At 49.6% G+C, this 26268-nt stretch overlaps 1 protein-coding gene across 4 annotated transcripts in view; it reads left to right on the top strand.

The window, feature by feature from the left end:
• The window catches only part of Tacc2 (transforming acidic coiled-coil containing protein 2), a 177681-nt gene that overhangs the window by 149004 nt on the left and 2409 nt on the right, over positions 1–26268 (top strand). For 2 of the 4 annotated variants that reach the window (XM_055608977.1, XM_055608978.1), the window contains 12 exons: positions 403–463; positions 1968–2169; positions 6148–6209; positions 7103–7218; positions 8454–8625; positions 9819–9959; positions 17949–18092; positions 18445–18521; positions 19167–19210; positions 22979–23139; positions 23307–23413; positions 23665–23785. In XM_055608977.1, the coding sequence (XP_055464952.1) occupies positions 403–463; positions 1968–2169; positions 6148–6209; positions 7103–7218; positions 8454–8625; positions 9819–9959; positions 17949–18092; positions 18445–18521; positions 19167–19210; positions 22979–23139; positions 23307–23413; positions 23665–23785 (1408 nt within the window). Of the gene's footprint in view, positions 1–402; positions 464–1967; positions 2170–6147; positions 6210–7102; positions 7219–8453; positions 8626–9818; positions 9960–10819; positions 10910–17948; positions 18093–18444; positions 18522–19166; positions 19211–22978; positions 23140–23306; positions 23414–23664; positions 23786–26268 lie in introns of all 4 variants that reach the window. The other 2 variants (XM_055608980.1, XM_055608979.1) reach the window with 2 other exon arrangements.

Here is a 26268-nt window from a genome sequence, read left to right on the forward strand (position 1 = left end):
ACTTGTCTGTGTCTGTCTGGGTTCCTCTGGCTGTTCATTAAGAGCTGTGTCTCCTTGCCCATGGAAAAACTGTTAATTAGTGTTGTGAGCCTGTGGCCCCTCCCCCAACCTTAACTGGCTCACAAATTAGTCTCCTCAATACAACTTTGCTTTTAGAAAAGTAAGAAGGGTTAGTTAAATTTAGCTGCATTTTTCTGGGTCAGCTCTCCAAAATGGCTTGTCTTTAAAGGCTTTCAGCTTGATGGGTCTTTCCCTTGGGGGCAAAAGTATTATCAGTTAAAAAGTCAGAATGAGCTGTTGCCATGGGGCCCCTGTGGCTGGGGTTTGGTAGGTGGGAGGCTGGGAAGCCGCCAGCTGCTTGGGAATGATCTGTGACCCTGTGTTTGCGTTTCCTGTTTACAGTGACACATTTAGGGTGAAGAAGTCGCCAAAGCGGTCCCCTCTGTCTGATCCACCTTCTCAGGTATGGCACTCTCTTGATTCCTTGAGTACTATACTGCTGAACGGGGAGTTAGTGCTGCTTTGTCTGAACATGGACACACCAGGCACATGTACACACATGCCTATACACACTCTGGCACACGTGCACGTACATGAAAAAATGGGCAGAATTCACCTTGGAAGAGAGCAAGGAGTGTGCTGAGGGGAATTAGTTGAGAAATTAATGAGAGCTGGATCTTATGGCAGGAATTCTTCTAGTCTGTTGTGGCCATTTAGTCACCGAGAGGGTCTTTTGGGATGCAGAATGAGAAAATGGGGGGAGAACTGAATACATATCAGGAATAGCAGATTTTGCCATCAGAATTAGAGTGTGACGATGAGGCAAGCTTACCCTTAAGAAATGGCAACTTGGGGCTGGAGAGCTGGCTCAGTGATTAAAAGCACCCGCTGCTTTGCTGAGGATCCAAGTCCAGTTCCCAGCATGCACATGGTGGTTCACAACTGTCTGTGCCAAGGTTCTAACACCCTCTTCTGGCCTCTGTGGGTTCTGTACACACATGGTGCATATCTATATGCCCCCCCTCTCTCTATATATATATGCATTTGTATATATGTATGTATGTATGTGTGTGTGTATACACCCAGAAAAAACACTTACACACATAAAATAAATCTTTAGGAAAAAGAAGTGGGGGCTTTCTCTTTCAGCTGTATTTCTGACAAGCTCATGCTATGTCTTCTACCCTCTGTATAGCAAGGTGGTCCTCAGGCTATCTTGCTACCATTCTAGGTTATAAGAGAAGTTGGTCTTCAGATCCAAACCAGCTTTAGTTGCTGACCAGGTGGAACTAGAACCTTAGCCCCAGGCATAAGAGACCTACTTGTCCCTCTCCCCTGGGTTCTTCTTACCCTGTACAATGGCAGTAAAGCCCCCTCCTCTCTTCAGAAGGACTGGTGTGAAGATGGTCAGACGGTGTTGCTGACATGACTGTAACACTAGCTGAGATGTCTCAGACAACAAGCCAGAGACTTACTTATTGTTTAGTTTTGAAACAGGGCCTCACATCAGCTCAGGCTGGCCCGATGCTTACTACTTAGCCCAGGCTAGTGTCAGTCTTTTGAGTGCTGGGCTCACAGCAGTGAACCACTGCCCTGAGGCCTCTTGTTTCCAGTGCTGGGAACTGGAGCCAGGGCTGTGCACATGCAAGGCAAGCACCCCACTGTGGAGCCACAGCTCCAGTCCTTGAAGAAAGGGCCTTATGCCGTAGCCCAGTCTAGTCTCACGGTCCTAGCAGTTCAAATCGGGAGCCACCATATCCAGCTTTTTAAAAATTAATTAATTAATTTTGATAAGCCCACGGTCACTTCCTGAAAGCAACCACCGGAAAGGGAGATCCACAGAGGAACTGAGTGGCTCTGTAGACCAGAGTCCCAGGGGAACAGATGGAGGGCTTTCCCTGGTTTGAAAGGCATGGTTTCTGGTTGGGAGACTGATTGAAGGATGGGGCTGTCCCTTCTCCTCACAGGACCCCACTCCAGCTGCCACACCAGAAGCACCCCCAGCAATCTCTGCAGTGGTCCATGCCACAGATGAGGAGAAGCTGGCCGTCACCAGCCAGAAGTGGACGTGTATGACCGTGGACCTGGATGCCGACAAACAGGACTTCCCACAGCCCTCGGACCTGTCTAACTTTGTAAATGAGACCAAATTCAATTCACCCTCAGAGGGTAAGCAACTCGGTGGCCAGCCAGACCCACACCTTGCCTTGGAGAATACTGTCCCTAGGGGGCAAAGAGCCAGAAAAGACACTTGCCAGCCAGGTAACCGTTACCCGTGTGTCAGTCTCCCACGGAATGCAAAGCTAAGGCGTGAGAGCAGCTTTCCCTTGACGCCGTGACGCCTGCTGAGAACCAGACTAGAACCCGCTAACCCAGACCCTGAAACCTCACTTGCTTATTCTTGGCTGTATGGCTTGTGATACCTTCCGTGGCTTTGAAAGGCACAGCTCCAAAGGAACATCACTCACTCTGAACTGGGACTGTATCAACCCACCTGTGGGTCTTTTGGTACTGTCATTGTTCATGTCCCCCACAGGATGGTCAGACAATATGGCCACACATTCTAATCAAGCCTGGGGCCACAGATTTACCTCCTGGCTTGCTAATGAGGACTTGATTGCTCTGGGAAGGTCCCGAGCCCTTGTCTTATCTCAGTGTCTTCCTTTGTGCTGTGTGTTCAGTTTCTGCTTTCTCTCTGATGGCGGTTTGAATGAGTCATGTATCTTAGGGCTGCAGTGTTCTCAGTTGGTAGCGTGCATGCATGAAGGCCTGGATTCGTTCTCCAGTGCATAAACATCAGGTGTAGTGGCGCCCACCTGTACTCCCAGCAGTCTGGAAGGTAGAGACGGGAACCAGAGCTTCACCCTCCCTTCCCACCTTTGCCTGTCTCAACCTTTGTCTCCTTTCCCTGCTTGCCTTTAACGCTTGATCTGGGGGCTCTTAACATGATAAAGAAGATACCCATGCATGCACTGTGCTGTGCACACCCCCACAGAGAGAGAGAGACTCAGCAAATAGGCCTAGGGTTAACTTTAAAACAAAACTCTGTTAAACCTGCCTCCTTAGAGAATATCAGTAAAGAGCCAGGGACGGCGGCACACGACACGCCTGTAATCTCAGCACTCAGGGAGGCAGACGCAGGTGGATCTCTGTGAGTTTGAGGCCAGCCCGGTCTATAAAATGAGTCAGGACAGCCAAGGCTACACTGAGAAACCCTGTCTTGAAAAAACAAAAACAAACAAACAAACAAACAAACAAAAATTCCTTGACAAAAAGAAAATATCAGTAAAGATTTGGCAAGCGGTGATCAGTTTTAGCAGTTGGGTGATAGAATCCATCCATGTGTGTGTGAAGGCACTGTGGCTCTGGGAAGATTGGCGCTGCTGAGTTCATCTCTGTAACACTCTGGATGGAGAGCCCTCTCATCAGGTTCTCCCTCTTGTTCTGCACATCAGACATCTGTGGGTGCCGATGTGATCCTTGGAAGGAATCAGTTCAGGGCTGCAGCTGTGGTCTGAGACTTCATCGTGTGGAAGTCACCAACCACAGAAAACGGAAATACTGGGTTAGACATCATAATTACTATTTGAACACACATTCACAGCAATGCTAATTCTATAGGAGAGAAGAGTAAAGCAGGGACTATTATTTTGCACACAGAGGCCTCATTTCCTCCACGATCTGTGGTAGATCCTGTAGTTCCCCACTTCAAGACTGAGGAAACAGAGGCTTAGCGTTGGAGGGCCTGGGGTGATCCGTTCATGCCACGCCTGCCTGGTTTTGTGGTTCTAGATCAGGCTCTTTGCCTTCATTTGTAGAATGAGGGTGTGAGCTAGTCACGTTTCTCCTACCTGGGTGCACAAGCAATGCTGAAGAGCTTCGAGCTGTCTTTGCTATTTCTAAACCCCAGAGGACAGTAGTTAAGCAGTTACCTGCTAGTAGTTGCGGTGCCCTGTTTGGGCTGAATGTCACCTTACTGTGTTGCCTCCATAATCTCCCAGGGAGGACACACTCTGATTGACGGTTACGTGTGCCCACCTGTTTAATGAACACCCCCCTGCACTGTTTTCAGACATGGTGGCATGGAAATAAGCCTGTTCTCTAAGGAGGAGAAAATTAGGAAACAGGCTAGCCTGTCTGTCTCCAGGACCTCACCTGCCTTGGGAACTAAGACACCCTGATAGCAATTGCTTTTGTTTTGCCTTGTTTTCGATTTATTTATTTTGAGTGTGTGATCACATGAGCTTAGGTGCATCATGTGTGTTCGGGTGTCCTTGGAGCCCAGAGGACATTGGATCCCAAAGAGCTGGAGTACAGGCTGTTGTGAGCCAACCAGTGTGGGTGCTAAGAACCGAATCCCATCCTTTGGAAGAACAGCATTGCATATCCTTAACCACTGAGCCATCCCTGCATCCCTGAGCAGCTGCTTTAGACCCACAGAGCCGCGTGGCCATTTTGGTGGCACCACCTCCTTATACATAATTGCATTAGCCCCTTCTCCCATATCCAGCAGAGGGAAAGGTGTCTGTCTGGGTGGGCATCATGGTTGTCTCATAACAGGGAACAGGAAAAGGTGAATGGAGTCTCCTCATTTTTCTCCAGGGCTCTCTGTCCATCTATCTCCCCTTAATTTAAAAAACGGCAACAACAAAACATTAAGTCACAATCCTTCACATTTGTGCAACTCACTGTAGGACTTTTGTGTTTGCCTTTGTTTGTTTGTTTGTTTGTTTGTTTGTTTGAGACAGGATTTTTCTGTGTAGCCTTGGCTGTCCTGGGACTAGCTCTATAGACCAGACTGGCCTTGAACTCACAGAGATCCACCGGCCTCTGCCACCCGAGTGAGTGCTGGGATTAAAGCCGTGTGTCACCACTGCCTTGCCATTTATCCACGGCATTGTAGCATTTTGGGTTTCATTTTGTCATCGAGGTTCAGAGAAGTCCGGTCAGTTGACTTCACTGGTCCTAGAAATGAAGACCCTTCGCTTTCTGCCCAGGGAGCTTCCCTAGCAAAGCTCTAGCTCCTAGATTCGAGAAAATAGCTAAGTCTTCTTTGCTGCGTGATGTCCCAGGGTGAGGTAATTCTCCAAAGTGGTCCTTGGATACGAGAGGGCTCTTTAAAAGAACTGTGGACCTCTTCAGTGTGAAATAGCCCCATCCTTCAGTGACTCAGCCTTCCCTGAAGTTGTAAAAGCAAATGCCGCTTGGTGCCAGTAATGGAACTCTTCCTCTCCTGGCGTGGCCTGGCACGGCCTGGTGTGAGAGGGGCTGATTGCATTTGACTTCACCCGCAGGCCTACTCTTTGAGGTTTAGAATTTAAAGTAGATGAGATTTCTTTCTTTCCTTTTTCCTTCCTTTTTTTCCTTTCTTTCTTCTTCCTTCCTTCCTTCAAGCCTCATTTCCCTCATTTCTTCCTTGTACTGGGAATAGTACCTCGGGCACTCCACATTCTTGGCAAGCACTCCTACTGAGCTACATCTGGAGCCCAGTCTGAGACAAGAATCACAAGAGTCACCTCATTAAGCTCCCCAGGCTGTCTTTGAATCTAACTCTGTAGCCCAGGCAGGCCTTGAACCCACATACTGTACCAAGTAACTGGGATTACAGGACCTCAAGAGAGACCTCTAAAAGCAGCTTTAGTAAGATATTCTCTCAAAATGGCAGATATCAGCCCCGAAGCAACCAGTAGAACTGGGGGGAATAAGCAGCTGATGAAGGCGCAGTGGAAGGGCGTTGCTGCCTTTCTCTGGGTTCAGAGTGAGGCTGCTGAGTTCCCAGAGAGGGACAGGTACAAAACAGTTAGTTCCAAGATGTGTCTGTGACCTGTCATTCTATGTGTAGCCCTTGATAGTTAGGGGTTAAAAAGACTCCAAAGCACACGTGCCTTCCAGTCTGAGCACAGTGGAAGCACATGGGTCTGCCCGTGGCTGGCCTGTGTGTTCACACACAGCTTCATTGCCTGGGACTCATTCATATTTCTAAGGGCCCAAACTCGTACCAGCAGGAAGCTTACCATCTGAAAACAGCTGAGCTGTGCCACTCTGGAGGCTGGGTCTTGAGATTTAGATGGTCCCCACATGCTGGTGCGCCCTCTGCTGGGCTGGCTCCGTCTTCCCCTTGTACTCACTTGGCCTATTTGTTTTCAGAGCTGGACTACAGAAACTCCTATGAAATTGAATACATGGAAAAGCTTGGCTCCTCCTTACCTGTGAGTTCCTCCTATGTACTGGCCTGGCAGGGGCTTCTCAGGGGTCTCCAGCAAGGCTGCACAGGGTCTTTCAGAGCTGTCCCATTGCCTAGAGATGTCAGCCCCCATTCCCACCCACACTCATTGCTCCAGGCCTTGAACAGGGGTGGACTCCCAGGGTTGTGAGCCGCAGCCCCCATCATGGGATCTGCTCATGTCTCTCCTGCCCAGCCGAGAAGGAAGAAGCCTTTCCATTTCTGTCTCTTTCTTTGGGGTCTGTTGTTTTTCTGTTTTGGGAGGAAACACTATGACCAAGACAAGTTATAGAAGGGTTAATTTGGGGGGTATGGTTTCGGAGGGAGAAGAGTCCGTGATAGCCAAGCAGAGCACATCTCGAACCGTAACAAGAAGCGCTCTTTAAACCCTCACACCTGACTCTAGTAACTTGCCTTCCTCCAGCAAGGCCACACCTCCTAGACCTCCCAGACACCATCATTTGAGGACCAAGTATTCAAATACCCAAGACTGTTGAGGATACCTCATTTAAACCACCACAGGGCTCCACTGGCGGTGCTCATCACTGGGGTCAGCCCGCTGCCGTCCCCCACTCCATTGTGAGGACTGAGAGCTTGGCTGGCTCTACATCCTCAGCACTGGTGTTCACTGCTGTGGCCCATGAGCACTGAGGGCTGAATAGGGTTCCCTGCAGCACCTGAGGGTGATTCCCACCTCAGATCTCCACAGGCTCTTCTCTCCTACCCTCCTGGCTCTCTCCTTGTCGCTTCCCGTGTTCTCTTCCGGGAACTTGAGAAAACTGAAGGCTACTCGTCCTTGTTGGCGAGTGCTTTCTTCACTGGGGTGGCACACTCAGGTCGCTGTACCCAGCTGATGTGTATGTGATTTGATTCCTGCAGCAGGACGCTGACACTCCGAAGAAGCAGGCCTTGTACCTTATGTTCGACACCTCTCAGGAGAGCCCTATCAAGTCTCCTCCAGTCCGGATGTCAGATTCGCCAACTCCATGTTCAGGGTATGACCTATGAGGAAAGAGTTGTGGCTTCGGCCAGAGGACCCCCCACGTCCTCGTTTGCCTTCTTACTGTTACCCTGACTTCATTCCATTGCATGTCTGCAGATAGCCCATAATTTATTTACTCTATCCACAAGGCACAGACACATCACTTCTGTTCCTCAGGGCCCTTTGAATGAAGGTGAAACAGCTGACTGGCAGTATTGTGTGGCGGACACACACACAGAAAGAAGGAGGGAGAGAGAGGGGGATGGGGAGGGAGCAAGAGAGAGTATGTGTGTTTAAACTCCACTTTATTTTGTCATCTATCCAATAGGGGCAGTGTAGGACAACACGGAGTGCTTACGTCCCAGCTCTGTATCTGGTGGGAGTTACGTGGGTGTCCTAGGCCTTAGTTTCCCTGTGTAAAGTGAGAGGAATAAAAAATGACCTCTAGCAATTTAGGGAGATTAAAGGAGACTGTTAGTCTGCAGAGCAGCCAAGTGGTGGACACAGGGAGCCTGGCTTCTAGGAACTGACGTACGGAAAGCCCGTAGCAGAGCGCCTGGCATGTGTAAAGTGCACAGCAGGCATTTCTTATTAATGTGGTTGTTAGTATTTGTGTGTACCAGGGTCCACGTTCCGAATGATGGAGTTTCTGATTGGGGAAGTGCTCTGTTATCTAGGTTGTCCCATCCCCCACTGGGTGTCTGCTCTGTACGGAGCAGGGTTGGAAGTTCTCACTTTGGTTTCTCAGACTTACTGAGGACCCTGCAGACCAGAATCTATCCAGATGGTAGGTGTTAGTGATGCTGAGGGCAGCGATGTCATCTCTCCAGGAGTGGTCCGTGTGACAGGCACTGTGCTTGAAGTCTTTGCATTCATACAGCATCTTACTTCATCTTCTCAAAGATGCACATCTTCATATTCCAAAAAGAAGAAAGTAGCTGGGATGCACAGTCTCCACCCTCAGAGTGTACAAACAAGCAGCTGGCTAGTCCCTAAACTCCAGAGCTCAGTCCCTTGGACAAAGGCATCTGAATTCTGTCCCTTCCTGGTCAGTTGGCCCTTAAACATGGCTGGACTATGGCCTGCCTTCAGATGGATGGTCACTGAAGACATAGCCTTTGTCTCTCCTTGAACACAGGCTTAGAAGTCCCGCTTTTTATGGGATGTTGTCTCTTTAATCAGGGCTTCCTAATAGACTTCAGAGAGTCTCCAGGGAGAAGATCCTAACATTTGGCTTTGTTTCCTCAGGTCGAGTTTTGAGGAGACTGAAGCCCTTGTAAATGCTGCAACGAAACTCCAGCATCCTGTCACACGAGGGCTGGCCTCCAACCAGGAGCCTCTCTTGCAGGTGCCAGAGAAATCCTCCCAGAAGGAGCTGGAGGCCATGGCCTTGGGCACCCCTGCGGAGGCGATTGAAGTCGTAAGTGTTGCTTGATGGGCTCAGTGTCTGGGCCCTCTAATGTGCTCCCCTGGCCGCGGGAATCCACTCTGGCCCCTAGACCACAGCAGTCAGTCCAGGAGACCCCACATCTCACAGTGAGGGGAAGGCCTCTCGTTGCTCCCACCATGACTGCGGTTCTCAGTCAAGTGCTTTATTGGCTCAGGCTGTTTTCCATTTTCCTCTACTTGAAACCAGACTGATGGACAAGCTGGAGCCATGCTCAGCCAGCCCCTGCCTCTCTAGCCTATACAGCAAGAGAGGGGATCATCTGTGTTTCTCCAGGGTCTTGGCAATGGGAGATTTCTCTTGTTCATGGTCCAGGACTTCTAGTTTTTTTTTCTCTCCACGCCCTCCTGAAGCCTTGCAGGATCTATAGCACTGAGCTGAGGCCTCACTGTCCTGATTCCCTACCTGTAACATAGTCTCCCTAGAGTGTGGGATATCTACAAGAGGGTCTCCATGTGTCTTAAACCAATTTTGGTCAATTATATTTTTATTTCTTTCAGCTCCCTCCTAGCAGTCTTTCATAGAGGTTTGAAACTATTGATTTAGTGTGCTGCTTTTGTTCTATATTAGGATCTGTCTTCCGCTACAGATATTTAGAGAGCTCCTGCCGTATATGTGGCAGTTAGATGCTGAGTTGGATATTGGAAACACAATTAATGAACAGTAAAAGGGTCTAGATGTGAATCGATCTTGCACATCAATACCGTGGCAGACTTGGCCATCTCCTGCAATGTTACCCTCTGATTTGGAGGTCTCTCTAATCTACTAGGAGTTCCCTTTTTGGTTGAAATCATCTTTTCACTATTGAAAATGGCCCTTATTCAAACCCCACCCTCCTTGATATTTATCCTTGGTGCTGTTCCTTTGAGGAATTATGTTGGCATTTTGAAAACCCGTCAACCAGCTTGCCTCCCACCCATGGGTATTTTCAAATACAAAAAGCAGTAGTCATGTGGTTCCCACCATACTGACTGGGAAGCAGGATGGCTAGGGCCAGGGTGGGGAGGGCACCCGAGGGCCTGCTTTGGGGAGAGTACTGGCTGCTAATTGATGTTCTCTTTAGCCTTAATGCAGCAGTGTGCTGTGTGTGCATGTGTGGTCCTTGCTTGAAATCAATACCTTTCTACTCTCCTCTATTTTCCATTTCTCTCTCTGCCGGCCTCCAGACAGCTCCGGAGGCTGCCTTTGCCTCTGCGGATGCCCTCCTAAGCAGGCTGGCCCATCCTGCTTCTCTCTGTGGTGCACTTGACTATCTGGAGCCTGACTTAGCAGAAAAGAACCCCCCAGTATTTGCTCAGAAACTTCAGGTTTGTAGCCCACATGTGACCCTTTGAGAGTTCGTCAAAACCTCAGTAGAAAATGAACCCTTGAGCCAAATTGAGCTGAGGCAGGACTTAATGAGGCAATACTGGAATGTTCCAGATGAAGTGTTTTCTTCTCAGACACCAATATGTGTGTGTGTGTGCTATGTCTAGGATGCCAGAATTATGAAAATTGTGTGATTATGTACCAAACAGACTTTCTATTTCTATTGGGAAATTGGTCTCAATAGTCATTTTTCAGATGTATTGATAGCCCCAGAGGCAGTGTTTGTGTGATTTATTCACTAAACTAGAAGTATCGGGTCAAGCCAAGCTATTTAAATGCACAAAACGACCCCAGATTCTCAGAGATAACATCTGGACTTAGTCTTACATCTGGAACCAAAACAAGAATCTCTATAGTGGAAATTTGACAGCTCACTTTGCTCTCCCCTGGACCAGGAAGTGAGGCAGGCCTGGAGAGACTGTTAACAGACATCAGAGAGATGCGTGGCCATTTACAGCAAGTGCTGGCCAACTCTTAAAATACAAAAGAAAAGAAACCGAGGAATACAGTAGAGTCAAAATTGCCATCCAGCTTAAAAATTAGTTCACATTTGACTGCGTGATATTTCCTGACAAACATTCAAAGGGGTGACTTTAAAAAAAAAAAAAAGAAAAAGAAATTTAAACCCCTGTTTCATGATCTGCTGAGGTGTTGGTTGTGAGAGAAAGCTGAACGTATGTTTTTCCACGAGTACCTGTCATGATGCATTTATGTGGCACATTCATTCCTGGATGTGGAAAACCTTCTGTCTGTCTTGACGCATTTTCCGACGGTTCGCTCACCCCTACCCCTTGGGCAGGAGGAATTAGAGTTTGCCATCATGCGGATAGAAGCCCTGAAGCTGGCCAGGCAGATCGCCCTGGCTTCCCGCAGCCGCCAGGACACCAAGGTACCTGTTTGCCGCTGCAGTGCACTGCCTTCTGGGAATGCTGTGTGTGCCACAGGGTCCCAGAGCTGCTTCGCTAACCATTGGCCAAGCGGGTATTGTGGGGGTCCCATGGAGTGTGACTTTTCTGAAGCTGAAAGTGTGACTCTTGCACAAACACACACTGAGCACAAGTGTGGGGATGAGATAGTGTGGCCGGACAGAGGAGAGTGAGAGAAGCCAGCACATAGCCCAGGGGATTAAAAAGGTTTTGAATAAGGCGGTAGACTAATTATGTGTAAAACTGGTTAGTACTGGTTCACCAGGACAAAACAAGATACCCCCCCCCCCGCCCCAGGGTTATCTTCCTTTGCTGCAGATAAGACACCCTTTGTGCCTCTACAGGACAAAATCATTTCTAACTTTTCTGTTTTCTAAAAGGTTGCATCCAGCCTTACTGAGAGTGAGTAATAAGTAGGATGTGAAAACAGACTTGTTCCAGGACGTTGACTGATGGTCTAGACAAGGATGAAGAGCCAGGGCAGACATCTCGAGTTGCAGGACATACCATCTCTGTCACAGCCGCTCTGCTTTGTTGCTGTGTTGCCAGTACAGACTGGCAGTATGCAGAGAAGTGTCTACTTTTTTTTCCACATAAGGAGTAACAGGCCATTTGGTCCACAGACCAGAGTATGCCACCTACCCTTGATTTTTGCGTCGTGTGACATTGATAGGACGTTCAGTCTTCCCACCTAGCTTCTAGGCTTGGGATAGTAATTCTTTCTTTTTTTTTTTTCTTCCTTCCTTCCTTCCTTCCTTCCTTCCTTCCTTCCTTCCTTCCTTCCTTCCTTCCTTCCTTCCTTCCCTCCCTCCCTCCCTCCCTCCTTCCTTCCCTCCCTCCCTCCTTCCTTTCTTCCTTTTTTTTCAAGACAGGGTTTCTTTGTGTAACCTTGGCTGCCCTGGACTCACTTTGTAGACTAGGCTGGCCTCGAACTCACAGCGATCTGCCTGCCTCTGCCTCCCCCGAGTGCTGGGATTACAGTTGTGGGGTTAGTAATTCTTAACTGTATGATGGTGGCATGAAGATAGCATCTTACCCCACAGCTGCCCATGAGCAGTGGCCCCCGCCTCACTGTCCGCCCCACCGTGAGTTAGGCCAGCCCAGTGAACTGTGTGAGACCAGGGCTGGACCCTGCTTTGTCCTGTAGTTTGAGCCTCGCATGAGTTAGTGAAGCTCACTGAAAGCCTCCGTCTTTCAGTCTCTGAAATGAGGCCCATCAGAGTCAGTTTGCCTGTGGAGGTGAAGCCCTTGCGTGCGGACAGTAGCTTTGTGCCTGCATACCTAATGTGTGCTGGTGTGTGGTTAGCACAAGCGGCTGCTGCTGTTAGCTAGCACTTTGCTTTTGTTGATCACTAGGATGTTCACAGCACCTCTCCTGGGAGAGCAGAGCTAAGGCTCACTCTACGGACTGGGAGGCAGGGCCAGGGCCACATATCTAGAGTTTACAGCCTATGGGGACTAGAGCTGGGGTCACTGGTAGACCTGCCTGTCCATCTCCACATCACACTGTAGGTCATTTGCAGAGAACCTCCCAGCTATGGTCTAGGAACAGAAATCCTAGCTTCTGCTTTGCCCCAAGAGCCCACGCATGCTATCTCCCTAGCTATCACCCAAATCAGGTTGTCCCCGGAGACAGGAGGTTGTCGTAATGTAGGTGTCCAGACTGGGGACAGTGGGACACAGGGTAGGATTAAGAATGTAAACAGAAGCCAGACACATCTTTGTTCTTGTTGCCAAAGTATAAACTTGAGGTGAATTGCCATGAAAGAGAGGTTTTCAGAACCCACCAAGCGCTGAGGACCCTGCTGCCCTCTCCCATCCCCACAACCCACCCCCACTGGATTTCTTCCTTGAATCTTTGCAGAATAACGTTAAGACAGAGCGAGTTGCCTAAAGTTTGACCACTGTAAACACGGTTTATCCTGTCCTGGAGAACACTGAAGTAGATTTGGGCATGTTCTGATGAGTAGTTCAGGATGAGAACAAAGCCTCCTGGGAGGTGGGTACCCTGTCTCCTAAGAGTGTGCCGGTGTTGACATCCTATCCGGGGCAGCCCCAGAACATGTGTTCGGTTTCGATGTAGACAGCAATGCCACACAGACTCACAGAGGATAGGCTGAGAGAAAACCCTCGTCATCTCCTGCTGTGCTTCAGAAGTATGCTGAGGAAGGTTCTGTGGAGGTAGAGCTAGAGCCCTGCTGGGATGGGAGGACCATTTACTGTAGTAACTTGTGCTGCGTTTGGAAAAATACCTAGCCATCGTAGTGCATGGAAAATAGATGCTCCTGCTTTAACCAGCCTGTCCCTGAGAAGTCCCTTGTGGGCTTCTCGCCTGTGTCTGTGCTTGGTGGCCCCTCTCTGCTTCAGAAACAATGTATGTACAGATAGAAAACAGTGGCTGTGGGTCCAAGTTGCCCTTTCTGCCCTGGGATCTCAGATGTGGGTGATGTAGCCCAATTCTCCTGGCAGTATCACTTTAAATGGTGGATCTCAACACACACACATACACACACAAATGGAACCATTTAGGAGGAAGGATATAATTTTGAGGGGATGAAAAATTAACAGGAAATGGGAACAGAGAGTCCTGGCTGTTCCCTAGAGCAGCTTTGAGATGGACGGAGGTGGCTCAGCCTCCACAGAGAAGAGCAGTGAGAAGCTCTGCGTCCTCCTGCTCAGAGTCAGTTGGAAATGGAGTGATGTCCCCCAGAGCTGGCTGTCAGGCTGTGGCTTTCTTTCTTTCTTCTAATTTTTTTTAAACTTTATTCTTTGAGAACGTCATATGTGCATATAATGTATTTTGATCATGTTCACCCTTCCAGCTCCTCCTGGATTGCCCCCTTCCCATTCCCAAAGTCATGTTCACCACCCCCACCACCCGCTTTATTATTGAGAATAAAGTTACTGTTTTTCATACAGTAACTCTTCCTCCCACTCCCACCTGACTGTGGCTTTCTCATTCCATTTCTCCCACTTGTTTCTGCTGGTGGCCGAGTTCTGTTTGTCCCCCAAGGGGTGAGACTGAGTAAGCCCTCAGAATTCCTACACAGTACAGCAGCCCTGAATTCCATACTCAGTGATCCTATCCCTGGGCCCCCAAGGTATGGATAGAAGGGTATGTTGGCAAAATTCTACATGCATGACAAATTGATTTTGATATCTGGACCTGTTGGCCTTTGTTGATAAGGGGAAGCCAGAGTGATGATGAAAGATGGAAAGATGTGTTCGAGCAACTTAGGAATGTGATCATATAAATGGTAAACTTTTGGTTGGGAACAGTTCCCACACAGAGGGAATCCTGTGTGTAATTACCTCAGAAAGACCTGGCTTAGATGAGCAGGTGCCTAGAGTTGACATGAGCTGAAGCAAGAATGGGGCCAGGGGTTGAATGTTTGTGTATTGTCAAGCAATGCAGCGCCATGTCAGGGACAATGTGTATTGTGGACAGGAAACCAGCACCATTCATACTGGGCTCTCGTGAGCCTCTCACAGCAGTGGCTCCTTGCCTCCACCACTTGATGCTTAGTCTGCAGTTGAGGCACATCCCTGGACACCACAAGAACAGCAGCCTGAAGGAGAGTGGCGGAGGACTGGTTAGTGGCCTTGCTTGCTCTCCAGCTTTGGAATCTGCCATTGCAACCTATATTTTACAGGCTGGGAGGCTGAGTCTTGATGGTGGGCAGGCACAGCTGGTTGATGTCTGGTGATGATGCTTTTATGGAGTGGGACCAGGTATGGGGCCAAGTGCCTCACCTGGGCTTTCATCCCTGGGCTTGGGAACTGTCTGCTGTTAGATTTGGATGTGGAGCATCTGGCCAGGGTCCTTCTCCTGCCTTGATGCTGCCACATGCCCAGATACCATATGAGGCCCTGAGCCTTAGCTTGGTTTTTCTGGTCGCTGGTCTCACCTTATGGCTCCCCAAGCCTCAGTCTGAGTTTGCCTCTGACTACCCTGGGGACACTGATCTGCCATGATCATGATGTCCTGTCCCTACCCCCAAGGCCTAGCAATACAGTAAGGCCACAAGGAGAACTATAGACCTGAGTTCATGACTGGACTCCTATCTTAAGGCCAGCAGGAGGCTCATAGCCCAGGGATCTGAGAGGAAGACAGTGGCCTGAGGGACTTAACAGTTTCCAGCACATAATAAACAAGTAGAGGGTGGAAGGTGGCAGCAAAGATCTGTGCCTTTGGAATTGAGACCCATTTCACATTTTAGTAAATAGGGTTCTGGAGGCCTTTTGGCTTGAGTGAAGCAGCAAGCCTAGGATTGTGAAATAAAGCTGGGTTTAGAAATAACCAATCTTAAAATATTAGTGAGGGACAAACCTTTTAATTTTACTTGAAAACGTTCATGGCCGAAGGAAAGAACCAAGGTTTGAATCTTGAAGTTCATTGTCATGATGATAACTGTAGGAGTCAGGGGATTAAGGTGGTCCTGAAAGTATTTGTTCCCTGACTGAAAATGCCAAATGGCTGTGGGTGAAGGGTGATACCATAGGGCCTGACTCCTTTGCATCCATTTAGAAATCTTTGTTTATTTTTTCTCCCTTCCTTGTTTTACAAAGGACAAGCAGGCAGATTAACAATCTCTAATATGTTCATTGGTCATATTTAGCTCCTGCCCTGTGTTATTAGAAGTTCATTTTCATTATTGAATTCTTTTTCTCTTGCACTGCAAGGAGCTGTTTTACTTTGAGGCAGAACTGGATCTCATTTGGGAAAACCTTGAGACCCAACCTTTCACATCCTGTGTCTGTCTTCAGAAGTACCAGACCGAGTTTAACAGCTCCAACAGCCTAGTCATTTTGAAATTTTATTTGCTTTTTTTTTTTTTTAATTTTTAAAATTTACTTTATGTGCTTGATTGTTTTACCGGCATGCCTGTGTGTATATATGTGTGTGCCTGGTGCCCACAGCAGCCGGAAGAGAGTGTCAGATCCTCTGGGACTGGGGTGAGCCAACATACAGGTGCTGGGAATTGAAAATGAGTCCTCTGGAGGAGCAGCCAGTGCTCTTTACCACTGAGGCACCTTCAGCCCCAACCCCACTCCCCTTAGCACATTTTAAACGTGAAAAGAATAGGGTTTGCTTGTGTGTTCTTCCTTTTTAAATTATCTTCATAATTTTGTGTCTGTGAGCTTTTCTCACGACAACTGTCGACATCCCAGCTATAATTCTCCTGTTACTACTGAGATGTTTCCCTCAGAGAAGCAGCACCGTAAACCGTTGTCCAGAGCAGAGGTAAGCCCTCCATGCAGGGCCTCTGCCCTGCCACCCGGGGGCGCCTTTTCTCTCCAGGGATCCAGCCACCTGCTGCCAGGGGCTGGGTAGCTTGTGCTCTAGGCAGATGTCCTGGAAACAGAGACCTTGCAAGGACTAGAAGCTGAAAAAGGCATTCAGGGCACCCCCTCTGATGTGGACTGGGTGGGGTCCATGCTATAGCTGACCAGGTCTGTGTGCTCCTGGCTCTGATGGTTGATCATGTGGCTCGCTTGAAAGTGGGCCCAGGGATTCCAGGGCGGGCATGGACAGTGAGATTCAGGTGATCCGAGAGTGCCACTTGAGGGTGAGCCCACAGTCTTGAGGGTGGGCAGGGACAGCGAGATACAGGCCACAGCAGTTCTCTTCCAGGACAACTAAACCATTGTGCGCACCCTGCATGTAAAAACTAACGATCCTAAACTGTCACCTCCAGTCCCATCCATTGCCCTCCTACCCGATTTTCTAAGTGCTTCCCTTCTTTAGGCCCTTAGGACCCCGATACTACAGTGAGGTGATGGACGGCTGGCTAGCCCTGTGGTTATAAACATTCTGCTCTTGGGCTTTAAGCTCCACCCCTTCCTACAACCACAGAAGCGTTCCTTAAAATGCGATACCTCTGCATTTCTTGGTCCTCACCCTCCTGTCTCCTCTCCTCTTTCTATAAAACTGGGGGGAGGGGTTCTCTTCAGTGCTCAGTTTGTTCCCCCAGTCTTCCGAGGGTGGGGCAGCCCCGCTCTGCCCATCAGGCCACCATCACCCGCAGCGTAGACTAGTGCTCTAACTAGGATGGAAGCTTCCTTGGCAACCGCGACAGCACGATGCGGTTAATGCATAGGACTGAGAGCGGCCGATTGGATGCTTCTGTTGCCGTGGAAGTAGGCTGACGAGTCTGGCCATGCTGGTTGACAGTGCTCCTAACACTGGGTTCAAGTGTGTTGCAAGTTGCTTAATGTTCTGTGTGATTAGAGAACGCCCATGTGCCCCTCCTCACCTCTCTGAGGCCAGTAAACCCTACAGAACGAGATGAAGCTGCAGACTGTTGTTAAGTTGGGTGGGGAAGAACGTCACAGCACTTGTTGTAGGCTTCATCAGGAAATGTGGGTAGATACTGTCATCGACCCCAGCGTTCCTCCTCCTCTTCTTTATTTAGCAGGCATGATAACAAGATAGTCTCAGACCCGGGCAGAAGTGACAGGGTTGACAATGGTAGGCTTCAAATGCTGTGCAAATCACATCCTTTTAAACTGGCCCATGTGAGCACAACCAAATTTAGAAGCAGTCAGTTGTACAAAATGATCTGATTTTCAGCTATACAAAACTAGGCCATGTAGGCCGGCTTTCGGTATCAGTCCTCAGCAAGGCTTTATTTTGCAAGTGGGGCCAACAGAATGATGACTGCTCTTTGCTTACAGTGCCCCGTTGGCCCAGTGCCTGATAAATAGCTGTGATAAGCAGGCCTCAGACATGCCGGGCCCACATGCTTCCTAGTTACAGGGGCTGCCGTCTCATCAGCCCCTTTGTGTGCCTGCACATGTGTAACATGAAGGCTTTCCATCGCCTGGACCTGGCGTCACCCCATCCATGAGTCTTCGAGTTTTCTCATCCTCTCGGTGTTTGTTTCCACCCCATGCAGCTGAGCGCGTGAATGCAGTCTCCAGGGCCACGCGTCCGTCGCGTCTTTAGAAGTAACTGTTCTCTGTCTCTCTCTCTCTCCTTGATGAAAACACGTTCCACAGAGGGAAGCTGCTCACCCCCCAGACGTCTCCATCTCCAAAACTGCCTTGTACTCCCGCATCGGGCCCACGGAGGTGGAGAAGCCCCCGGGGCTTCTCTTCCCGCAGCCAGACCTGGACTCTGCACTCCAAGTTGCCAGAGCAGAGGTAGGAGACCTGCCGCATCTGGAAGGGCCATGTTCTTGACCCCAGGAAGAGGATCCAAGTCTGCCAGTTGTCAGGAACTATTACCCCCAAAGCTGGTGTCTTTGGAGAGAGACTGTCCTCTGAACACTGTAGGCTAGATGGGCGGCACACCACGGGTTCTGACCTGCCTTGTTACCATGCTAACAGCCCTGGCACATGCTATAGAAAAGGCACTTGATTTTTCCCTCTTGGAGGATTCTCTGGATGGTTTTGTGTGAGAAGTTTTCATTCCATGTGTATGAGGCATCCTGGATTTGGTCAGAGATGAAGGCACTCATTTGGGAATCTACCTTTCTTGTCTCCCTGTCGCTAGGTTATCTCCAAGGAGAGAGAAGTCTCAGAGTGGAGGGACAAATATGAAGAGAGCAGGCGGGAAGTGATGGAAATGAGGTCAGTGGAGCCCAGCCCTCTGGCTGTCTGGCAGCCCTGGTCTGTGGCTTTGTGGTGGTTCATGCTGAGGTGCCCCTACCCCAAGTAGTGTCTTCTGTAGCTTGTGCTCTCTGAGGCTTTGGAAGAAGGTACAGAGAGAATGTGAGGGAGCTCCAAGAGAAATCAAGAAAGGCTTCCTGGAGAAAAAAAAAAAAAAAACATTTGATTTAGGCCTTGAGAGACAGATTCTGAGTGGTAGAAATAGAGGGAGGAAGTAAGAAGCAACCCGGACAACACTTGGAATGAGAAAGCCGAGACCGAGGAGGAAATCGTCTGTTCATGTTGAGCCACCATGTCCATCAGCTGGCTAGAAGGTGGTAAGCCTGTGAAAGCAATGAGACGTGGGTGTTGAAGGCTTCAGCCATTCGGTGGAAGGTCTAGCCTGTTCTTTCACGTAGTAGACAGCAGGGATGTCAGAGGTTCGAACAGTGCTGGACTGAGGGAGAAGCCAGGAGAAGGAACCTGTCAAGCGTGAATACAAGGGTGTAAGCCCAACACTAACCAGCTGGGTTTGTCCTGTTGCCTACTGGTAACAGTGTCCAGCTGTGGGGTGGATTTAACACCACCCTGGCTCTGTAGTTCATCGGGCCTTTGCCTTTCTTTCAGGAAAATCGTGGCTGAATATGAGAAGACCATCGCACAGATGATCGGTATGTGTCCTGACCAGAGTGTCCAGGCCCACACTGTCGGGAGCCGGGAGTGGAACTGGGTGGGGCTTGAACAACAGGGGTCAGAGCCAGTTCCTCCCAGAATATCGAGTTCCTTGTCAGGACCAGAGTGGCTGCACTTGTAGCTGTAGCGGGAAGATACCCACAGGAGTTTGCTGCACGCTCCCCAGTGTCTCCGTAGGCCTCCTCTGCCCAGCCGGGGGTGATCCGCCATGCTGGGAAGGAGTCTGAGTTTGGCCATTGGGTCGTATGTCTTGAAGTGGATAGACTCTGGTTCATCTGACCCACGCTCCACGCCTCATCACCCCCTCTCCCCAGCTGCTCTGAAGAAAGTGTGCCTTGTTAAACCTAAGCACTGGCTCCTTGGAATTTAGGACAAAAAGGAACCTCTGTGCTTTCTGCATTGCAGACTGTTGCGATTTTTTTGTTTGTTTGTTTGTTTCTGCTTTTCTAACAACTGCCCTGATTATCTGTTTTGCTTCCGTTTTTCTGTTGCTTCTTGCTCTTTGCTTGCAAAACAAACAGGCAAGCCTGGTAAGTAAATGCTCCCGACCCCCACATCATCTGACACCCTACCCCATCGCAACCCTTTGTGTTTTGTTTTTCTGCCTTGGTTATTTTTGCTTTTGTGTGCTTGCTGCATTCCCCATTCAATTTAATAGTGGTTTGCCTGCAAATGCCAGAAAACCCCATCAGGGTTGGGAGTCTGGCGTGTCGTGTCTTTGGGCTAAGGCTGGTTTCCTGACTTTAAGAGCCTAACTTTATTGGTCACGTATAAGGAGATTTGTGCTGAGTTGCTGTTGTCTGGCTCTCCTGGGAACTGGGTGATTCTATTTTTAAAAGTGACAAAAGGAAAGCTGAGGCCAGACGACATCTTAGATGCAGGAAATCAGATGGGCTCTGTTTGATAAATGGCTCCTTCAGTCTGTCTAGTGAAATGTATACGTGACCACAAATCAGCCCAGAATGTACATTGTATGGCATGCTGGGAATAAAGGAAATGGCTCAAGTTTGGGTAATGGCAACTAATGAAACTTCCAAATGCCTTCTCTTTTAAGAACTTGTATTTAAAAGTTCTGTGTACTTAAAAAGCAGAGCTTTCATGAGTCATGACAGTGTGACACACTGTCCCACCATGTCAGGGATAATGTTAAGAGCTCCTATGGGCAGTGATGCTGGTGATAACAGGTCAGATTTCAGGCTGCCCTTGGGTGTCAGGAGCTTTGTATTCCTTCTCTTTTAAAATCTCAGATGCTATGGCCTAGAAACACAGCCATCCCCCGGTTCTGGTGAGTGTAAAAACCTTGCCTAAGATCACCCAGCAGAGAAGCATCAGAGTTGGGATTCCAAGCTGGTCTGTCAGACTCAGAGCCACTGCCCTGGGTGGCTTCTGGCTGCTGCTGAGAATGATAAGAACCTTGGGATCCAAGAGGCAGTTTTTAGGGACATGAGGCATCTCCTAGGCCCGTAGTTTTCCAGGCAAGGCCCCAGGCCTGCTACATCTGATCCTCAGGGAGCTTGTTGCTTCTGCAGATTTTCATCCAACCCAACCTGCCGAGTCAAAAAGCAGGACGAACTCCTGTCTGTCTGAGTGGCCCTCTAGCCAGCTTCAGTCTGCATGCATCCATCTGACAGCCACCTTGATATCTACACAAGGTCTTGGGACCACAAAATTTCAGGGCTCTTCAACATGTTTCTGTCAGGCTTGGAGCTAAAATTCAGGCTGTGACACACACACCACCCCCCATGCCACACAGCAATAATATACTAAACTTAAGACGCATTAAGATGGTGGTCTATCAGAAAACAAAAGGGAAAACAACCCAGATCAAAATCTCTTGCTGTTCCTAGTGGGATTTGTTCAGGTCCATCATTGCAGGAGGCTCGGGAAGGATTTGGTCACTGCTCTGCTTTCTGTCTTCGGGTTTGAGCCTGGCCTATGCTGCTCCCTCAGAGAACATACGACTTTGCTGTTCAGACCCTCTTTCGCCTTCTGTGAGGAGGCAACAAGAAAACCTTGTGTGGGTCACTGCGGGGCCACCCTTGTTGGTTGCGCTGCATGGGTCAAGGGACAGCACCACTTGTGTGGAGGTATTTTGTGTGTCCGGAGCAGAGCACTGAACCAGACAGACCCACCGTCAGCCCCTGAGGAGAGAGGCCTAGTCACCTTTGTTGTTACTTTTCCCCAACACCTGACAGGCTCAGCTGAAAGGGAGAGTTTGCTATTTGCCCAACTGTTTCAGAACAGTCTGTCCATTGTGGTGGTTAAGGGCATACAGTTCACATTTTGACAGATAGGAAGCAGAGAAAAGAGATACAGGAAGAAGCTAGGGCAAGGACGTGGCCCCAGCGACCTACTTCATCCAGCCAATCCCTACCTCCTACTTGCTGCCACCTCTCAGTGACACCATCATATTACGAAGGAGTCCACAAGGTCCTCATGGTCTAAATGTCCTGAAGATGCGCTCACAGTGTATACTGTGCCGACCTCTTCATTTTTTAGTCTGATCAACCGACAAAATTACTGTCGCAGAGGCAGTGTGGCAGCGGGAAGCCCTGGGTTCCAAGCCTGGAGTAGGGAAAGTTGGACTATAACAGAACCGGAATCCACAACTGGCCCAGCCACACATGCACGCCCAGCCATGTTCCTTCACATCACAAAAGGAAAGGAAATGAGGAGGAATTAGAGACAGGTGAATGGGGGAGCCTTGGGAGTTTCCAGGGTCTCCTGAGTGCTGGGGCAGGGGCTGTCTGTGGTAGTGGTGTAGTCAGGGTGTGAGCAGGGGCGCAGCTTGGGTGAGATAGCCTCGCTTGCAGTGGAGGCTGGCAGCTGCCCCCGCTGTCACTGTTAACAGTTCCAGATATGATTTCCCTCATAGCAGCCAGCTCTAAGCAGTAGGTAGCACCCTCCCAGGTGACATGGGAGTGACAGAGATCTGCCGGGCTGCTGGCTTTCCCCCAAGAGCTCTTGGCACTGGGGATGGGAGCTAGGGGGTGTCAGTAGGTCTGCTGTCACCAGGAAAGTGAAGGGTTTCTGGCCTACTCTGTTGCCACCCGGGTGCACATGTTAGAAGCTGTATTCATGTCAGAGACTGTTTGTCCTGTAGTACAGAGACATCTGTGGTTAGTATGGGATGGCAGAAAGATGGGCCAGAGCAGAGGTGTTGCTCAGGCTAGTACCAGTATTCTGAACAGAGCCCAAATGCTGCCTGACTGACAATGAACTTTGCAGATACTGTCTCAGTTTGCCTGGAGTGTGGTACTTTCTGCAACCAAGAAGCCAGTGTTGTTGTGAACAGAATTTCAGGGATGTTTTAGGGACAAAGAAACCTTTTTCTCTCAGTGAGTGCAGTCTGTCTTGATAGCATTTTGGAAGAATCACCCCTAGGGCCCTGTCCACAGCATCCTTTAATCTCATCTTCCCAGAAAATATAGTAGTAATTTTTCTTTCTGATGTAGTATGGATCTACTTAGAGAAGGAAAAGTAGACCCACGGGGTCTCCAGTAGAGATCTGTAAGGGCTGCATCGATCAAGTTAAAGATTGACCTTTCCCACACATGAAATGTCATGTCTCTGGGTCTGTGGTATCAGGTCGGTGAGTTTTGTCTCTTTGGAAGCATCCAGGAGGGGAAGGCTCATGGGTTCATTCCAAGGAAACAATGGAGTTGCACCCAAGGCCTAGGCTAGCTGCAGTAGACCTAGTTTGGATTGAATGTGCTCCATTGTCTGACTCCCATCTCTCCCGCCAGAGGACGAACAGAGAGAGAAATCCGTCTCTCTCCAAACTGTACAGCAGCTGGTCCTGGAGAAGGAGCAAGCCCTGGCTGACCTGAACTCTGTGGAGAAGTCTCTGGCTGACCTCTTCAGGAGATACGAGAAGATGAAGGAGGTCCTGGAAGGCTTCCGCAAGGTGTGTCTGCAGAGCCTGAGTCCAGGTGGGGTGGAGAAGCAATAGCAGTTTTCGGGGGAGATCACCTCCCCCAGAGTTGGGAGTGAGAGTCTAGAGAGTCAGGTTTGGCTGTTTGGGGTGTTCTGCTGCGCCCCTCAGTGTTTGCTTTTGTGGCCCTGTCATGCCAGAATGAAGAGGTGCTGAAGAAGTGCGCTCAGGAGTACCTATCCCGAGTGAAGAAAGAAGAACAGAGGTACCAGGCCCTGAAGGTGCACGCAGAAGAGAAACTGGACAGGTAACTCACCACTCACTCAGGCCAGGATCTCCAGCAGCACTGTGACATTGCCTTGCAAAGGGTGGCTAATCTTTATGACTTGGGCCAAGATCACACTCAGCCACCACCCGCTGAGATAAGCAAAGGATTATGTTATAATGTTGGGGACACCTAAAGCTCTTTCATATCACAACAGGGTCGGGGTTCTTAGTGTTCCTATGTACAGGCTCTAGTTAATAGAGCTGGGTCCAGAGCCATCTCCCTTCCAACAGAGCGAACGCAGAGATCGCCCAGGTTCGAGGCAAGGCCCAGCAGGAGCAAGCAGCTTACCAAGCTAGCCTTCGGAAGGAGCAGCTGCGAGTGGACGCTCTAGAGAGGACGCTGGAGCAGAAGGTAAGGCGGTCAGGCACCTGTGGCTGTGGGGCCACTCTATGGCTCTTGCCAGTCCATCTGGTGATGGAGGCTGGGAGGCTAGGAGGCTGCGAGGAAGGAAGGAAGGAGGGGAACTCCAGAGCAAAGCCAGAGCAGCTTCCATTCCTCATGGCCATAACCATGTTAGATCCAGTTTTGTTTTGTTTTCTTTCTGATTATCCTGGAGTGGCATCTTGTATGGTGTTTTGTTGTTGTTGTTTCCATTTTTCATTCCTCCGCAACATCATTTGTCAAATATGTGTTAAACACTAATGACATTGTCTTTGAACCTTTTCAACTATCATTCTTGCTGGAGAGTGGATGGAAAAATCCACCTGACAGAGGATGGACAGTGGCAGGGCCAGGCACGTTCAGATGCCCGCCGGATATATGGTCAGTGGGTGGACCCCCTGAGGTCAGACAGCCTGTTCCTAGGTGTCCTGACTGCCAGTGTGGTCCTTGGCCTACTGTATGCACTGTTTCCCTGGATGTCTGGGTGAAGGCCTCTGTCATCCCAGAAGCACTCACGGGGGCGGGTTTCTAGGCCGAGTATCAGTAACCTATGCCCCGGCATGTGCTGGCTCTCCTGCTAGGTGCTGTCAGAGAGAGCCTGGCAACAAAGCAGGTCAGCTGCTCGCACACGCCACCCAGCAGATGGCCCTGCTGAACCTCACTCTCCGTCTCGTGTCCTTGCTCCCCTTTAGCCCTGAAGAAAATTTCAGATGAGAGAATTCCCTTGATGTCAAGTGTTATACTCACCCTACCCCACTCTGCTTCCAAAGGAACCCTGGGAAACCATATTTAGCCCAGTCCTCTGAAGATAAACAAGGGTAGACAAGGCTAGACCAGTGCCACAGGCCAGCTACTGCAGCCGCCAGTGATTCTTGGCCTCTGCAGATTGTGTATAGCAGTCACCATAGAGACAAGACGCACAGCTGCAAACCCAAGTATTTGTGCGCTCCTTGATAATTACCCAGCCTCATTATGGGGTTGCTGTTGAGTCTGTGTATATTTTTATAGAAATGGAATGTTCCCTTAAAATAGAGACTTCATTCCCTAGTCATCCTGTGTGTCTGGGAAGTTGTCAATGTTCCCACTATATAGAGATGTGTTTACATTGCCACAGTGTTCATTTCCTGAAGCAGGGGCCAGGACTGATCTCTCCAAGACCCTTGGTCCAATCAGAACTGCAGACAGAGGTGATGGCCGAGTTTCCTGGTAGATTAAAACACATAGATGCAAACAAGTTGAGTCGCATGGTTTTGGATAATAGCAGAGATCAAAATGTACCTGCAAACACTGCATTTCAAACTAAGCTTCCCAGGGAATGACCTCATCATGGTGTTTGGCCCTGGAGGATAGCAAATGGCATGTAACAAACAAGGCTTGTCTTAGAGAGACTCAGAGATGCGTTCACCAGGGCAGGTCCACGTGAAGATGCTGGGCTTCACAGTGGGGCAGCCTGCCCAGCCGTGGCTGATGGTGCTGGGTTTTAGCTCACCCTCTACGGACCAGTCTCCGGTGGGTCTGTGATACTTCCACCATGAGTTGCTGCATGTGAAATTTAGTGGGTATGAGAACAAAGCCGTGTAGTTGAAGGGCAACTTGAATTTGTGTTCTAGACTGGACGCATCTGTTCCTTTTTGGCTGGCTGTGTAGTCTTATGTCCAAGCCTCCCTTTTCTCACTGAAAAAAATGGGCTAACAGTGGCGTCCTTTAGAAGGCTAGCATGAGAACTGAGGGAGGCCCCAGGGTCCAGGATGGCTTTAGCTTGGAGATTGGCATGTTATTCACAACAAGATGAAGATTAGCGTTCATGGCCAGCAGGGGGCAGAAGTGGTGGTGGGAGGAACTAAGACTAGCCGTCAGGGCTTTTAGCACCTGGTGGGTGGAGCCTCAGAGTGCACTTGTGGGCAGGAGGTGGGCCATGGCTAGGCTGCTGGGAGACAGTGCTTTCCCCCCAGGACAGCTCAGGTTCCGCCCCTGCGTGGGCACTGTGGTGTGGGGTCCTGGAGTCCTAAGCCAGGGACAGCTGTAGGCTGAGCTGGGACATGTTGCAGGAAGTTCTAGGAAGGGGGTTGACGGAAGCCATCTTTCCTCAGCATCTCAAAGGAAAAATAGCCGGAAGTGTACCTGCGATGCAGGTCTTCTGTCCTCTGGGTGGGCCACTGGGCATCTGTGCATGAACAAGAGCAGCCTGGGGCTCCTGGCGTCTCAGCCTCGTCTGCCGATGTCTCCCAGCTGGGTCCCCTTATTACAGGACGAGAACTGCCGCCCAGTTTTCTGTGCTACCTGTGTGCCTTTGACTGGGCTCCAGAGATGGGCAAAGGATGGCTTCTTCCTGAGAGGAGGAAGAGGAACCCGGTGAAGTTGCCTGTCTCTGCCTTGGTGCCTGTATTCACTGCGCCATCTCCTGGGCATCTTCTGAATAATGTTCGGGTTTCTCTACCACACACCCCCCCCCC

Source organism: Psammomys obesus, unplaced genomic scaffold (genome assembly GCF_907164565.1).
Source record: "Psammomys obesus unplaced genomic scaffold, mPsaObe1.curated_primary_1811, whole genome shotgun sequence".
Taxonomy (NCBI): Eukaryota; Metazoa; Chordata; class Mammalia; order Rodentia; family Muridae; genus Psammomys; species Psammomys obesus.